General features: G+C 33.8%; 2 protein-coding genes and 1 long non-coding RNA gene across 6 annotated transcripts; 2 read left to right on the top strand and 1 right to left on the bottom strand.

The window, feature by feature from the left end:
- Positions 1 to 1574: 1574 nt before the first annotated feature.
- LOC142631301 (uncharacterized) lies at positions 1575 to 8738 on the bottom strand. 4 transcript variants are annotated; one of them, XR_012843572.1, is made up of 5 exons: positions 8494 to 8738; positions 7768 to 8002; positions 6270 to 6424; positions 4239 to 4315; positions 1575 to 1943 (listed from the first exon to the last, which is right to left on the bottom strand). It is a non-coding gene; the product is annotated as an uncharacterized LOC142631301 (long non-coding RNA). The 4 variants fall into 4 exon arrangements; XR_012843573.1 differs by having other exon boundaries at positions 6275 to 6424; XR_012843570.1 differs by lacking the exons at positions 1575 to 1943; positions 4239 to 4315 and having other exon boundaries at positions 6023 to 6424; positions 8494 to 8737.
- A 3530-nt stretch (positions 8739 to 12268) lies between these two features.
- On the top strand, positions 12269 to 12976 carry LOC142632949 (protein FAR1-RELATED SEQUENCE 5-like). Its single transcript, XM_075807261.1, has one exon. The coding sequence runs from the start codon at positions 12269 to 12271 to the stop codon at positions 12974 to 12976; it is 708 nt and encodes a 235-aa protein (XP_075663376.1).
- Positions 12977 to 13013: 37 nt separating this feature from the next.
- LOC142632948 (protein FAR1-RELATED SEQUENCE 5-like) lies at positions 13014 to 16469 on the top strand. Its single transcript, XM_075807260.1, has 3 exons — positions 13014 to 14395; positions 15428 to 15540; positions 16369 to 16469. Exons 1-3 carry the CDS (start codon positions 13014 to 13016, stop codon positions 16467 to 16469), a joined length of 1596 nt encoding a protein of 531 aa, XP_075663375.1.
- Positions 16470 to 16972: the final 503 nt, after the last annotated feature.

Here is a 16972-nt window from a genome sequence, read left to right as displayed (position 1 = left end):
AAACTTATGTTTTGATTTTTGGTTTAGCATTACGATTTTGTGTTTGTTACCAAGGTTTGTCTTTTGCCTCATTAATTATGATGTTAGACTTGAAAGAACCTCATTAATTAGAGTAAGGATTATTGTTAATGCTCGTATACTTATCTCTATGTAATATTCAGATTTAGGATCTATCTGGGTAGATGTCATTCATGTTGATAACTTTGTCAGATAAAAGAAGTTGAAATGCATTGGAATCTTGAAATTACTTTGTTCGAGCTATTTCTGTAAAATGAAGGGAAGATGATTTGATTTATATCTGTCACAAATGCAGTCCTTTCATTGGGTCCTTTTTTTTTTTCTCTGGTTTCTGGTGGCAATATGAATCAACTCCAAGGCCTCATTCCTTTACCAGTTTGTGTCAAAGACATCAGTTCCATCCTCCCACCCCAACCCCCACTCCACCCTTTACAATAGTTATGGGGGTTTTCTGTTACTAAGTTACCATAATTTCCCTGTTGTGTGTTCTTCCTGTGCTTTTAAGGAATTTTTTCTTCGTGCCTTTCATTTGGTGGTTGTTGGCTAGCTTCTTTTATTGATAGTCTTCTTGATATTTTGGATTTCCTAAGTTGCTTTTTTCCTAGAGGTGCTCCCTATACACACTATTGTTTGCTTTAGTTTGATGCTTTGTGAGCCATTAAAAAAAAAAAAAAAGCACCGTAGTCTGCATGCATATTTCTTGTTGATTTTTTCATGCCTTTTGATAAAGAAAATATAGGTCAAAGAAACAGTGGTTGAATCTATTTTAGGGGCAACTTAGGTGATGAATTTAAGTATCATTTGGAAAATCCATTCTCCAGATCAGTCAGGATGTATGATTTTCTCGTTTATAATCGAGCTTTATTGGGAGATGGGTTTTGGAGGACAGTGGTGAGGGTGAATAGTGTTTTTGCTGAAGTTACTAAGTGAGCGTATGTGGTTTGCTTGTGTTTTTGTTGAAGTCACTGGTTAAGTCAGTGCATCATGGATGCATTGAAACTAGGACAAGAGGAACAACAAAATCTGATTTAAAACTTCTTGGCAGATTTGGTAGCACTTGGGTTTTGAGGGTTAAGGGTTAGGTTTTGGTGGGGAAAAGGCTAGAAAATAATAGGATTGGGTTTTCAAAGGGTACAAGGTGATGTAAGGCCAATTAGGGATTTGCCTACGTTTAAGGTAGGAAATAGAGTGAAGTTAGGCTATTTAGGGGCTGTGTGAATAGTATCTATGAACAATAACGTGAATAATAACATGAACATCAACCCTGTCGACGCTCGGCCTCAATCGGAACGGTAGTGGAAAAACTGCCTCAGTTGTCGCGAGCTCTTGTTCGACTAGCCGCCGTGGCGACAGCTCCCGTGCGCGCGAGGTAGACCTACCTTTCTCCACCTGTAAGGTGTTAGGCACTCCACAACATCTGTACAAGAATAGTCCTTTATTTTGATAAAATCTTAATTTTTAAAAATTGGCAGTAAAGACATGATTTTGGCATTGGCTATCACAACGGAAATTAAGGGGCAAGTAGGTATATATATCCATACATCATGCACAATGCAAGCACACAAAGCAAGAAAGTAAATGCCTACAACCTTAGAGCATAGCCCAAAATATAACTAGGGGTCGCCATAATCTAGAGATGAGAAGAATGGTACAAAGCATGATATATCTAATACAAACTATCTAGGGGAGAAAGGGGGGAGGAAGAAAAGAGGTTTAAAAGAGTACATAACCAAAGGGAATGCTAAACTCCTAAACCTACTGACTTAGCCGCTTGGCTCATATCCACATACTTGCGCTCGCGCCCTTTTTGCTTGTGCCTGGGAGACCGTGGTCTAGCTCCGTGCGTCCTCACTCCATGTGTGCACATGCAAAGGCAAAGACGAAAAACCAACAGACAAGCGATGGAAGGAAAGGATGCAAAGAGTCTGAAAAGGCATAAAGTAGATAAGCATAATAGACATAGCAAACAAGGAAGCACTAAAGCAAGCAAACGAGTGAGCAGGCAAACAAGCAAGAAAACACACAAAAGGTGGTGTTCGCAAGGGACAAATGTAGGTTTGGATTGAATGTCCATAATTTCATTGTGTTGAAGCGTGAATGACACCCTAGCAAACAGGACTGATGCATGGACAAGTAAGCATGTAAAAATGCATAGAAAACCAACGGGTGGCACAATCAAGCTTAGTAAGCATAACATCATGCAGAGCGGAAAATGGAAAAGGTATGCATGGAGCGACTCGGCATTCGGAGATGCATCCCAAGCGATTACATCCGAATGAGGCCTCATGGGCATCAAGTGTAACCAAACAAGATCAAGCCTGCGGAGGGCGCCAAACAGGGCAAAGCTTAAAATAAAGGTAGGGTGATCCAAACCCTTTGATGTGGGTCTCGGTGTATGAACGATGACAAAGACCATAGGGTCTAGATCGAGTTCGAATCATTAGGCAAAAAACACACGAAAGAATGATAAAGCAACAAAAGGGCTACAATAGCACATGGCATGACAAACATAGCATAGGTCTAGGCACACAAACATGGCATAGAGCGCACAAACACACTAAATATGGCATAAAGCACATAGAACATACAAGCAAGGAAACAAGCATGTGAGCATGTGAATGTATATCTAAGCATGTAGGTCTAAGCACAAATGGGGTAAGAAGCATGGAAGCAAACATGTGAACATGTAAACCGAGACATGGCATGCAAACATCACACAAGGTGCCAATCAATTATTTCAAATAAAATAAGCAAAAAGTGTGAATTCAAAGATGATTAAAAGACCTAGGAAGTTGTTTGAAATACACGTACACAATTGATAGTGACTTTAGTATGATTCAGAACATAGATCATAAAGACCCAAGAATGAGGTTGTGGTTGGGGGGGGGGGGGGGGGGGGGGGGTGGGCATGTCATTTCTCTGACTCAGATCTTTTCTAAGCTTAGTAATTTTGACTTTTTGTAATAAAATTGATGGTGACTTTTGTATAATTCTTCTCTATCCCTATTGTTGCTCATTTGTTGCAGAAATTTTAATAGCCAGATGAGCAAGGAAGTAGCTAATTTGTTTTTTACAGTTCTATGGGCTTCTACACTTTACCCTAAGACCACTTTGGCAGATACAAAAACTTTTCTCGTCGGTGGACTAATCGGTTGGACCAAAGAAAACAATGGTAGTTGGTTTCCTATTGGAACGATCTTCTATGATGGCGATTCACTCGGTGATTCTCATTATCTCTACTCAATACTTGATTACACTTATATCCATATTCTAACTGTTAATGCAATCACACCAATCTAGAAACACATCAAATTAGATTAGTCATATAATTTCTGTACATGAACTAAATTGGTTTTGTCAGTAATAAAGGAAATTTAAAGATTCTCGAATCTCCAACTAAGATTCAATTTTCTCCGTGTTTCTATGTTACAGAGTTTGTATTCAACCAAATGGAGTACAATGTCGTTGTTGTAGACAAACATGCTTATGAAACGTGCAAAGCAGCTGAAGGCGCATTCGAATATAACAGTGGAGATGATACAGTTCCTCTGAATAAAGGAGAAAACTATTTTATTTGCACTAAACGAGGATGCTGTGAAAGCAACATGAAAATGATGATCGTCGCAGCGGCAGGACAGAGACAAACAGAAAGGGAAGAGACGGGACAGGTCAGGTCAGGTCAGGACAACAAGGTTAAAAGTTGGGTCAGGTTGATTGGTATTTGTTACATGTTCCTTTTTCTTTTGATAATATGAACCATGGATTTGCTGTAATGTTTTTTTGAGGGGGATACATTTTAAACATTACACACATTTTACCCACACCTATATAAAAATACTCAAACAACATAATTTAAAAATTGAACTATTTCTTAAACCATTTTCTATCTCTATCTCTACTCTGTTGATAAACGGGTATATCAATAATTTAAGGTAACATCACTTGCCCGTTCAGCAAAGACAACAAAGTAAGCAATATATGATATTCATAATCAACGGCATATACCTTACCAAAAACGGGTGATCAACAACACATTACTAAACGGGAATATATATGATCATATCTTCTTTCCTTTATGAGTGTTTTTAAGTTGAACAAGACAAACCAATACTAACATTATGATGTATCTAATTAACATTATGATTACTGCTTTTCAAGTGTATTTATAGGCAAATTACAACTTATTTATCTGTGGTTTGGTCTAAATTTAAGTTGCGTACCAGTAATTTGAAATTTGACATTTTACCAATCTGAGCTATATGCTTCGTTAGGCTTTCGTAATTCACCTCTCCATTTTCTGATAAAAAAACACATTTAAACGTAAATAATAATAATAATAATAATAATAATAACATAAACAGATTAAAAAACTAGGGTTTAAATATCAGCACTTCAAACAAATACAAATTAAATATCAACACTTCTCTCAAAAAACGTTCTAATAGAAAACACTAAGCCTTTTGTGACAAACTCATCAAAATGAAGCAAACTTCTGGTGTTAGCCTAAAAGAGAAACCAAAAAATATAAATAAAATTGAAAACATAGCACGAATCTTGGTTGGGTTTTTGAGAGAGAGAAGGAGAGAACTTGAACTTCAATGAAGACATGACAAGATGCTAGGGACAAGATGATATCTGGGCAAGATGATTACAATGAAGAAGTCGATATATTTTCTACACTTTTGGCTGATTTTGATTAGGATTCGGAAATAGTGATCTTGATTGCTGGGGGTGTGGAGTCCTTTCCGGAAGAGTATTTAATTTTAATGTCCACAACTCTTACCCATCTTCTCATCTTAGGATTTGGACATTTGAGAACATTGGATAGGAAGGGGTAACACCTTACCTCTACATTGCTCACATCCCCTTCATAGATAACAATGAAGAAATCAATCAATATCTCGCGCCAAAATTGTAGACAAGATCCAACTTGATGTCGCGCAAGCTTGAACTAAACACACTCAATGCTCTCTTTAATGGACAAAAACTAAATTATTAGTTTCTAGTAGTAAAAACACCAAAAAATATTTTATAGTTTGCTGAAAAATTTTACTTGTCACACAAAACACCAAAAAATATTTTAATTTGAAAATATTTTTTTTCAAAACAAACACAATAAAAAGTAAGAAGAAAAAAATGTGATTTCCATCTTTCCTCTATCCGGTTTGTAAAGGGGAGAGAGAGGCTTGTAAAAGGGGGAGAGAAAAAGGCTTGTTAAGAATATATTAGTCAAGTCATTTTACAGTATAAAAATCAAATATATCTTAGTTGAGACAAGCTGTCAACCATTGAAGTCTACTGCATAAAATAAAACAACGGCGACGGTTAAGAAATAATTTTATGCCACATTATTTTATTTTATTTTTTTTGTTAAATTTTTGGCCAATTTTGTATGGCATAAAACCAAGAATATTAGGGTTGTTTGGTATATATATGTTTGAGAAAATATTTGTTTTATTGTTCGAAAATACGTGTAGATAAAAAGTATAAAAATATGTAAAATGTTTAAAAATTAAAAACGTGTTTGAGTAGTGTACCAAACATCCTTAACTTTTTAAATTTTACATATCCCGTCAATCATATTTTCAATCATTTTGTCAATTTATACCAATTTTTTATTAAATAGTATTTGCCTTATTTTTTTATTTTTCTACTTCATTATTGGATCATATTATCGCCATTAAGGCATTAATTAACAATTCATCTTAAAAAAATTTTGACACTTATATCAAGACAATCAAAACCAACAGCTGCTATGAGAAAAATATTTGAGAAATACACACACACACATATATATATATATATATATATATATATATATATATATAGGAGAAATGAGATAAGATAAAAAAATACTCACACACCAATACCAAAATTGCATCCCAACAATTATCACACTTTACTGACGTGAAACGACTCAACAACACTAAAAATCTCAACAACAAAAAATTTAGTATTTAGAATCTGTTTGGATAGAACTTATTGCTAAAAACTGAAAACACTATATCAAAATAATTTTTTAATGGGTAAAAAATACTATTCATTGGCCTAAAATTACTGTTCATGACCAATAAACAGTGACAGATGCGCTTGAAAAAAAAAAAAAAAAGGGACTAGACGTGAATATGCTATCCATACGTCCTCTTAGTATTCCCAAAAAAAAAAAAAGAATTCAACCCCACTCCACCACAACTTTTTTATGCAACTTTTTTATGAGTTACGATTTTTGAGATACTGAGTTATGAGCGAACCAAACCGGCGTTGAATATGCTTCAGGCTTTCAAGCAAAATAAGTGTTGTTATACTTGGCCTAGATGCGCTATTTACGCCCATATTGAGGCAACTTCCAGACCATCTCCCACTTCTTGATTAGGGTGAGTAGGTAAACCCCCTCGTCCTTGAAAAGCTGTATGAAAAATAAAAATAAAAACTGTTAAAACATTAATATATTTTTTTTTAATAAAAATTTTTTTTAAATAAATTATTAATCATTATTTTATTTTATTCTCCCTTGTTTTTTCTTTTTGTCATTGCAGATTCTCACTAAACGTTTTTTACCCGTAATTCTCTCTCTACTCTATCACAGAAACTCTGTTATGTTCTCTCGTAGAGAATATCATTAAAAAACGGGAAATTAGATTATTAAAAAAAAAAAAAAAGTGAGAAAAGCCGGAAACCACAGGGATAACCAGAAAACCGGAAACTGGTGCAGTTAAACCGGTTCCAGTAACTGAAAATCAAAAAATCAAAACAAAATCTAGAACCAACCAAACTAGACAAACTTCTTATAGATTTATACTAAAATGAGATGGGAGAAAATCTCATCTGTTGGTAAAAGTAAAATAACAGAGATAATATGAGAAACCTATGCTTTAAGCAGTTTGACTGGAATTAGATGTTGATGAAGAACTTGTTTAGAGAGAGAAAGAGATGTCTCTTTGAGTCTGGACTGTGGAGGAAAGAAAACTAGGAAAATAAAAAGAATTTCAAATCTTGAATAGATCTGATAGAATTCACATCGGAGGATGTTAAAAAAAAAAAAAAATCTATTTTACATCTTTAATTTTTTTTGGTAAACCATGAATTAACATTAAACTAAGAATTTGCAAGTGTATTACAATGCAAACTAGCTTTATCAAAAGCCAAAATACTATCCGCCACAGGCTGTGGGTTACAAAAAGCAACAAAACAAAAGCCAGAACCAACCAAACTAGACAAACTTCTTATAGATCTATACTAAAATGAGATGGGAGAAAATCTCATCTGTTGTTAAAGTAAAATAAAAGAGATAATATGAGAAATCTATGCTTTATTTGACTGGAATTAGATGTTGATGAAGAACTTGTTTAGAGAGAGAATGATGAGATGTCTCTTTGAGTCTGGACTGTGGAAAAAGAAAACTAGGAAATTAAAAAGAATTTCAAAATTTGAAAAGATCTGATGGTAATTCACTTCGGAGGATTTTTTTTTAAAAAAAAAAAACTATTTTACGACTTTAAATATTATTTTATTTATTTTACTAACCCTTAACAATCCGCTCAACATTTCAATTTTAATTTTTTCATAAAAACTCAAATCAAATAATATAAGCTACATAATCAAATAATTTAAAAAATTTTGTTTCTTTCTTTTTTCTTCCATCTCTCTCTCTTTCTCTCTCCCTCCAATAACCATGTTCTAGGTCCGGTCCTTTTTCCGATTCTTTAACCGATTCGATTTTTAAAACCATTCAGACCATAAATAGTATACCTAAGAAACCATGTTTGTTCCCAGGTCGGTCCGGGACTGGTTTGTGCCCAACCCGCAACTGACCCGATAATCAGGTTTCCGGCAAGAAGACTCACCGCCGATTACATCAGGTCGGGTCGGAGTTGTTTGATCGGCGGTCGGATCGATCGAAGCCGACGATGATGCTGCCGGAGATTCCTTTAGGCGGCAACCTGTATTTGTTCGCCGGATCTTCGCCGGATTTGTGCAAAACTCACTGAGCCAAAAAAAAAATCAAATTGTCGCCGGATTTGTGTAAAACTCAGAGAAAAAAACCAAATCGTCGCCGGATCTGAGCCTTATTTGAGCAAAACGCACTAAATTGTGGATCTGAGCGTAAAAGACGAGATCTCGCCAAATCCGGTGGAGATTTGTTGGATCTAGCTGAGATCTTGCCGGATCTACAAAAAATTATAGACCTATGATCTAAAACAAAATATGGAAGCCCAAAAACAGTAACACAACAACAAAAAATTCTCAATAGCAAAACTAAACAAAAAAAATGAAGTCCAACCAACAAATTTTCCCCAAATCAGACAACCCAGCCCTTTAAAAAAAAAATTAGCAAAATAATTTCCCAACTCTGCACTTATGGAGTTGAGCGCTAAGCCCAACTCCTGGAATTCCAGATATGAAATCCAAAAATAAGAAATCCGAATATATGAAGAAAAAATATATACAGGTTCAGATGAGTGATTAGCCATATACCGTAGCTACAACAGCCAAAAACAAATCCTCCACTGAACAGTTAGGCCACCTCCGCCCCTGCCGCGTCAAACTATCTCCGGTGTGGACGTGTGGTTTTGACGGATGTTGACGGAGAGGAGAAAAATAAGTTAGGTAGGGGTAAGGGTAGAGAGCTTCGTTTTGATATAAGAACTCTCAGAAGCGACAAAGGAGAGAAAAATATACCCCCAACCCAATTGCTTTTCCTCAATAATGCTTTTTTTTTTTTTTTTTTTAATCTTTTGCTTTCCCGGGACACTTCCATCTTTTTTTTCTTTTTTTTTTTTTTGGACAAACGTTAGCTCTTTTTTCTTTCTTTTGCTTTCTCGGGACATTTGCCTCTTCCTTGTTTTTTATTCTGATTTTCCATGGGGTGAGTGGTTTGTTTTGTTTTGTTTTTTTTTTTGTTTTTTTTTTTTTTTTTTGGGTTTAAGAGGGCGTTTGGATTCAACTTATCATAGCTACGTTTTGCGTTTTAGCTTTTAGAGCTTTTTTTTTATCTTCAGCCGTAATTGTTGACTAATTCCACCATGAACAGTGCATCCGTGCACTGTTTATGGACCCACAAATTTCACTTTTCAGCAACTTTTTCATTAAAAATGGTTCCACGGCACTATTCACATATTTAAAAATTATTTTGCTTCAGTATTTTCAGTTTTCAGCAACAAGTTTTATCCAAACAGACCCTTAAGTATCCGTTTGATCCGCGTTTGCGAATTCACGTGTTTTTTTTTTCCTTGCTGTTTTGACTTTTGGAGTGAATAGTATAAAGATGCACTGTTTACGGGTTTTATAAATTTTACTTTTCAACAATTTTTTTTATTAAAAATGGGTTTTACGGTACTATTCACATATTTAAAAATTATTTTGTTACAGTATTTTTAGTTTTTAGTATTGTTTTAAAAACCGGTACGATGAAAGAACCAAAAAAAAAAACTAAATATCGATTTTCTGGTCGGACCGAGATCCGACCGATGGTTAAACTGATGACGTCATAAATAATTTAATTATTATATATTTAAATTATATAAATAATTAATAATATTTTAATATACTAAAACTAAAAAAAACCAATAATGATAAATATATTTTATTAAAAAAATACAATATATAACATCTATTTAAAAAATTTAACATAAAAAAATTATAAATCATCTTTAATATAATAAATTGAAATATTCTTTAACATAATAAATTGAAATATTATATGTTTGTAGGTTAGTTTTTACTTGTTAGCTTCCTGTCCAAATTAATAACTATTGAAGATGAAGTGACGTGAGAAGGACTTTTCCCATTGTCTAAGCTAAGTCCGACCCTTTTTTTCTTTTTCCTTTATTTTTTTGAATAAATCTTCCACCGTTTTTAGATTTTAATTCTACATCTTTATCTCTTGCTTTCTATTTTTTTTTATTAATATCATAAATTTTTCTCATCCACCCATTTGTACTTTTTACCATTCCAAGGCCTCTTTTTGACTTTTCCAACGCCTAGTGCCTACTGCCTACTGCTTGCACATCTCTTCAGGTCATCCACCCATTTAAAGAAAAATACCTTCCCAATGCCTTCTTTTTTTCTTTTTTTTTTTACTTTTCCAAGCCTACACATTTCCTTACGTGTTCCCCCTTCTCTATTTCTTCATCACAAATCTAAAATCTCCTCACAAAACTCCTTCTCCGCCTCCTTCTCAGTCTCACTCACGGAAACAATCATAGGTTTTTTTTTTTAGTCAAAAAATCTTGAAGAGCATTACATCGTCACTGTACAGTCGCTGCTCCTTTCTTTCTTTCTTTTGTTTTTTTTTGTCAAAAAACTCTCGCAAAAGGCAGAATTGCAGAAGCACTCAGTGCAAAAAAGCATTTTTCACCCAAAACTGACCGGAATGTTTCAAAACAAAGTAGTTTTAGGCTTGGAAAAAGTCGAAAAACGGTGTAGTTTTTAGTTTTCAACCCAACCGGCCATAACCGGTTCGACTGCGCCGGTTCTCGATTTTTCGGTTGAACCGGCCGATTTTTACTGTTTACTGATTTTTAGTATATTTTCGGTTTTATAACATAACCGAACTGAATTGATGACCGGTTCCCGGTTGAACCAGTCGGACCAGCCGGTCTTGTCCAGTTTTTAAAATTATGGTTTTCAGTTTCAGCAAAATAAGTTTTATCTAAAGAGACCCAACTAGCTGTGATTTTTTTTTTTGACATAATTTTTATTTTTAATAAATTTGGGGTGATTTTTTTTTTGTTTTAATTGGGTATTAATTTTTAAAAAGGTATGTGAGTAAATTTATATAAACTCTTTTTTTTTTTATCTATCCATTCTTTTACTCTCAACTAAACAAAATGAAAGAAATTAAATTTTTTTTATGCTCCTATTTTTCTATCCCCCATTATTTAGACTAGAAAGAGAGATAGTGGAAATTTTGTATCGTGGTTTTGTTATGTAGGTTTATTTAGTTCTGTTATTTAAACAACAAGTTTCGTTATACATTACAACACATTTTTATAAGGGCAAAACTTAGGTACAGTACCTCAAGTACCCTTTTTAAAATTAAAACACATGTACACTCACTTAACTATGATACTGCCGTTACCTTCTCCGTTTATTTCTTTTCCTTCTTCTTTTTTTTTCCCTGTTTCAGACCCAAGCATTCTGACTCTTGAACTCCCGCCAAACGCTCTTTGCTCCTACCATTCTTTCTCTCCCTCTCTGTTCTTCTCTTTCTCTATTTCTTTCCTTCTCTCTCACTCAGATTAGATGAAATAGACGAATCCAACTCTCTGAACTCTCTATCTCACTCTGTTTTCGCAGATTGGTTGGCTAGCACTAAGAAAATTCGTTGGTATGTATTGACTGAATCTCATTATAGGTTTTCAATTCTAGTTGCTGGGTTTGTGTTATTTTGAGGTTTGATAGAGTTTTTCTTTGTTGATTATGATCTGGGTATCAATTTTTGTTATTAGGTCTGTTTTATTGCTTTGGTCTGTTTTGATTTGGGTTTTCAATTATAGTTGCTGAGTTTGAGTTATTTTGAAGTTTGGAAGAGTTTTCCTTTGGCTATTTCTGATGAATGTTCTAATTTTGGTTAATGAGTTTCTCTTAGTATTGCTTTGGTTAATTTTAATTTGGGGTTTCAATTATAGTTTCTAGGTAAGATCAACCTTAAATAGTTTACATTGACTAGAATTTTTTTATATATATAGTGAGGTAAACCAGAGGGACATAGCTTTAACAATATTGCTACACTTTGGTCCAAACATGATATACCTGTTAATGTAAAATTCATTCAAGATTCCAAAGTGATATTCTATATCAACTAACGAAAGGAATATATATATAAAAGCTGCAAAGGAGGGGCTAGCTAATAAGTTAATTTATGGGAACAAATAGAGAGCCAAGGATAAATTAAATGGGTTTTTTTATGATTCTTTTAAGGTTCTTGACTGTTGACTTATTTGCTTCAGCTATTAAAGTATAAAATTAGTTGAGTAAATTGAATGCCACATTGTTTTACTAAGCCAAGCTAAGAACTAGCTCAAAAATATTACAAAAACATATTAATCATACAATGAGGGAAAAAAAAAGGGGAAGAAAAGGGTGTGGTGCTTTAAAAAAATTTTAACCAAAATCTGGTGAAAAGTTGTGTAACTCTTTATTAGTATTGTCCCACACCAGTGGTTGTTGTGTTTACTACTCATTTTACAGAGTGGTTAATTTTAGAATACATGGAACCTAATAAGTTGTGTTTGTTAATTTACAAGTTATGGAGAAAGATGGGAAGAGCAACCTTAAAGAAGTTGTGTCTATTAATTCAGAGGAAGATACAACTCCAAAAATTGGAGAAAATGAAGACACTAAAGAAGATATAACTCCAAAAATTGGAATGGAGTTTGATTTAGAGGATGAGGCATATCTATATTATAATATGTATGCTGGCTATGTTGGATTCAGTATTCGTAGAGATTGGCTGAACAGAAGTAAGGTAGATAAAACAACTATCATATCCCGCAAGTTTTGTTATTTTAAAGCTGGTTACAAGAAGGAAGTTGCATATGATGGAAAGAAATCTAGAATGGAATTAAGATGTGGCTGTGAAGCCCAAATGGTTATCAGTCATCAAAAAAGTGGTAAATATTGTATTACCCTTTTTGAAGCGAAGCACAATCATGAAGTTATAACTCCACGGAGTAAACACAAATTGCCATCACAAAGGAAGGTATTAGCTGCCCAAACAGCTGAAGCTGAATTAGCAAATCGCTCTAGGATTAGGCAAAAATTAGTTTTTGAGTTCATGAGTAAACAAGTTGGAGGTAGGGAAAATCTTGGTTTTACTCTTAAAGATATCAATAATCATTTACAATCTAAACGGATGAGGGAAATGAAAGAGAGAGAAGCATTTACCCTTATTCATTATTTTGAGATGAGAAAGTCTGAAAATGCTTCATTTTTCTATGATATAGTTGGATGTTGATGATCAAATAACTAATATATTTTGGGTTGATCCTAAAATGGTTGTGGATTATGATTTATTTGGTGATGTAGTTTGTTTTGATACTACGTATCGAACCAATAAAAACCATCACCCATTGGCACCTATAATTGGAGTGAATCATCATAGACAAACTGTGGTCTTTGGTGCTGCATTGTTGTATGATGAAACAACTGAAACTTTTTTGTGGTTATTTCGAACCCTCTTAAAAGCAACGTGTGGAAAGAAGCCGGTTACAATTTTTACTGATCAAGATCCAGCAATGACTAAAGCAATTGCAGAAGTGTTACCAGAATCTCATCATCATTTATGCCAATGGCATATATATCAAAATGCTCTCAAAAAACTCAACAAGTATTTTCAAAGTTCAAATTCATTTGCTACAGAATTTAAAAGTTGTATGTGTGATCATGAGTATGAGGATGATTTTTTTCAAGCATGGGAATCAATGTTAGATAAACATGGTCTTCAAGAAAATAGTTGGTTGAAATTCATTTTTGAAGTTAGAGAAAAATGGGCGATGGTATATGGTAGAACGACCACACAATTGAGTGAAAGCTTCAATAGTCGCTTGAGACATTATCTAAAGTCAACCAACAATGTGCTAGAATTTTTTAGTCATTTTGACAAGTTACTTGAAGACCTACGCCACAATGAGTTGGATTCCAATTATGACATGGGCCAACATTTGCCAGTTTTGAAAGTGGAAGTGCTTTTATTGAAGAACTCAAGGGATGTTTACACACCCAACATCTTTAATTTCTTTCAAGAAGAGTATAAGAAGTCTTTGGACATGGTTGTTAATACATGCTATGATATTTCACCATTGTTTGAGTACAAGGTTTGCATGTATGGGCATACTCGAGAACATAAGGTTATCTTCAATTCTACGGATCAAACAGTTGTTTGCAGTTGTAACAAATTTGAGTTTGCTGGGTTTTTATGTAGTCATGCATTAAAGGAGCTAGATATTCAAAATATAAAACTACTTCCTTCTCGATACATTTTGAAGCGGTGGACTAAGCAAGTGAGAGTTGGATGTGTACTAGATAGCTATGGTTGCATTGTGAAAGAAGATCCTAAGTTGGATATAACAAATCAATACAAAGATTTGTGTCGAAATGCAGTTAACATTGCAAGTAAGGCTGCTGAAACTGAAGAAGCATCTATGTTTTTAGCTAAGAAAATGGTTGAATTAAATCTTGATGTGGAAAGGATTTTGAAAAAAAAAAAAAAAAAACCAGATTTACCTTCCAATAAAATTGGGATGGATCCTTCTCATAATGAACATGTAGATGTTGCATCTGTCATAACAGCTTATAAAACAACTAGGATTAAGAAAAAAATAGGCACATCTCGTGTTAAAGGTTGGCCTAAAAGTTTTATTGAAAAAGGATCAAGGTAAAGGTGGCATCCTTGTGGAGAAACTCCTGTGACAAGTACTACTGTCAACATCCCAGCTTCTTTATCTGTTGACTATACACAAGTAATACAGGTAATTTTCATGCATATATATATATATATATATATATATATATATATATATATATATTGTTTTAGACCTTTAAATGTTATTTTCATTCTTGGATGTTATTATATTTTGTTTTATTGGAGGAAAGAATCTAAGTGGTGCTTATAATTTTTGGAAGTTACTCTTATTTTGTTTCTGGTTAGTTCTTATTCTATTTCAATTTTACTTGGAAATGGTAGGCATCAAGCATTGGGTTTGATTATTCTGCAAGGGATGGCGATACTGGTAGTCATTAAATTCTGTGGATGTGTACTTAGTGTGGTGGTAGTATCTACAACTTACCATTAACAAGGTATTTTATGCATATCTATATTTTTTAGTACATATGAAAATTTCAAGAATTAGGCTATAGATTATCTAATGATGTGATTAATAAACAATGAGTTGTTTTTTTTTTTTTTGGCAGACCATTGTGTTCTGTAGCATGGGCAAGGAGTTTAGCGTGCAGGAAGTTTAGTGTGGCTTTGGATGAATCAATCAATTTTTGGCATGGGCAAGGAGTTTAGTGTGGCAGACCATTGTGTTCTGTAACATGTGATTAATAATTTGTTTACTAATTGCTACAAGCGACATTACTTTGCTTCGTTGTCATGTATCAGTTTATTTACTGATGCGTGTTTTGGGTACTTTTATTGTTATAACTTATCAGGTGTAACTTCTTTAATATTGGATACTTTTTTTGGTCCAAATTCACTACTGGCCTTTTGATTATTTGAACTGTTTTTGCCTTACTTTATTTATTACAATCATCTCAAACTTGAATTGTTTTTGCGCATGCTTCAAGCACTACCATATTTCTGCACTCTGCACTGGTTTCTGCACTCTGCATTGGATTTCTGCACTCTGCACTGGATTTTTGAACTGCTGGATTTCTGCACTCTGCACTGGTTTCTCTGCACTAGGTACTGCTGGATTTCTGCACTAGATAGCTGCTGCCTGCAGCTTGTGGGCTGCTGTTTTCTTAATGCAATTGCATCATTGAATAGGCTTGCTTGTGTATCTAATGGTGAAAGTGGTAATAAATACATGTGTACATAATATTACATTTTGCATAATTCATTTCTTTTGAGCTAAAAATTGCCAATTGTTGTACGTGTACAATTTATTTTTGTGTGGATTTATTATTTAGTGTACTTGAAAATCTTAGGGTCTTCTTGGTTTTGGATGAGGGCTGTACTTAATGGATCATAATTGAATGTAGCCAATTGCTTTACTAGTTATATGCTTTGCCTTCAAGATCATATCTCCACTTCATGCAAGACCTGCTTGGAAAAATGGTACCTACTTTCTCAGCTTAACAACATGTCCAGTCAATACTAAACTGACAATATCATGCAAGACTTGGTGGACTCTTTTTATAAAGGATGAGGCAACCTGTGGTGAACATAGAGCCAAAACTCACAATAAATTCAAATGAAATGGCATAAATGCCCCACTTATAACTCAAAAAAAAAAAGTTTTGATAATAAAATGAAGTAAACAGTGTTTTATTATTGTGAACTCACATTTCAAATATCACATGACATATTGCAAAAGAGAGTACACTACAGTAAAATTAGAATTCACTAAATAAATACAATGCTTATTGTGCAATTTTTAAATAACTTGCAATTGTACAAAATAATTTGAATGTATTCAACATCTTAAGTCCTACTACCTATTCAATCTAACACGTCTCTCTGCCGTTTGAAATGGTTGAGCTGCAAATCACTTTGTCTCCATGTTGTATAAATCTTGTGTCCAAACAATGCATAGATTTTTGGATATTATAATTGTTTCTTTTGGTTCTCCTACTGAGCTTAACATTGATGCATCTTGATACTAAGATGTTCTTTCCAATCAGTGAGGAGATATAACAGGATCAGTCTGATTAATGAACTCGATCAACTAATTCTGGTGAATGAGAATAGATATTCTGGGCAGGCTTTAATAGACCAGGAATGAATGGTCACTCCTTGAGATGCATCCCTCATAAATCCTAAAGTGGCAAATTTTTCCAATCTGCCCACCTATGCACAAGTCAGAACCAAGGTAAAATGAGAAATATTAAAAAAAATAGTCAAAAGATGGTAAAATTTCATTTCTAAATAATCAAACAAAGTGAATAACCATTCTGGTAGCACAATGTGTAGCTGAATGATGATTATGCTACATATGCATGGATAAAAACAAAAGAAGACACACTTGATATGTCATATCTACTCCTTCCATCAAGGCAACTAAAAATAAACTTATGTGCCAACTATGATACACCATGTGGATTTGATTAGGAAATACAATCATACAATAACCTTATGGAAATCAATGATGATTAAATTATGGATTAATACCCATAGAATACACATATTTTCTTGGTACTTTCTTTCTTTCACACATTTTCTTGGAAAAATAGAAGAATTGAAATTCTACATGGTCAATAAGACCAGGCAGCAGCCTGGACTACATTT

The sequence above is a fragment of the Castanea sativa genome, chromosome 4 (assembly GCF_040712315.1).
Source record: "Castanea sativa cultivar Marrone di Chiusa Pesio chromosome 4, ASM4071231v1".
Taxonomy (NCBI): domain Eukaryota; kingdom Viridiplantae; phylum Streptophyta; class Magnoliopsida; order Fagales; family Fagaceae; genus Castanea; species Castanea sativa.
The sequence above is the reverse complement of the archived record's forward strand: the minus strand, read 5'-3'. Positions and strand labels throughout refer to the sequence as shown.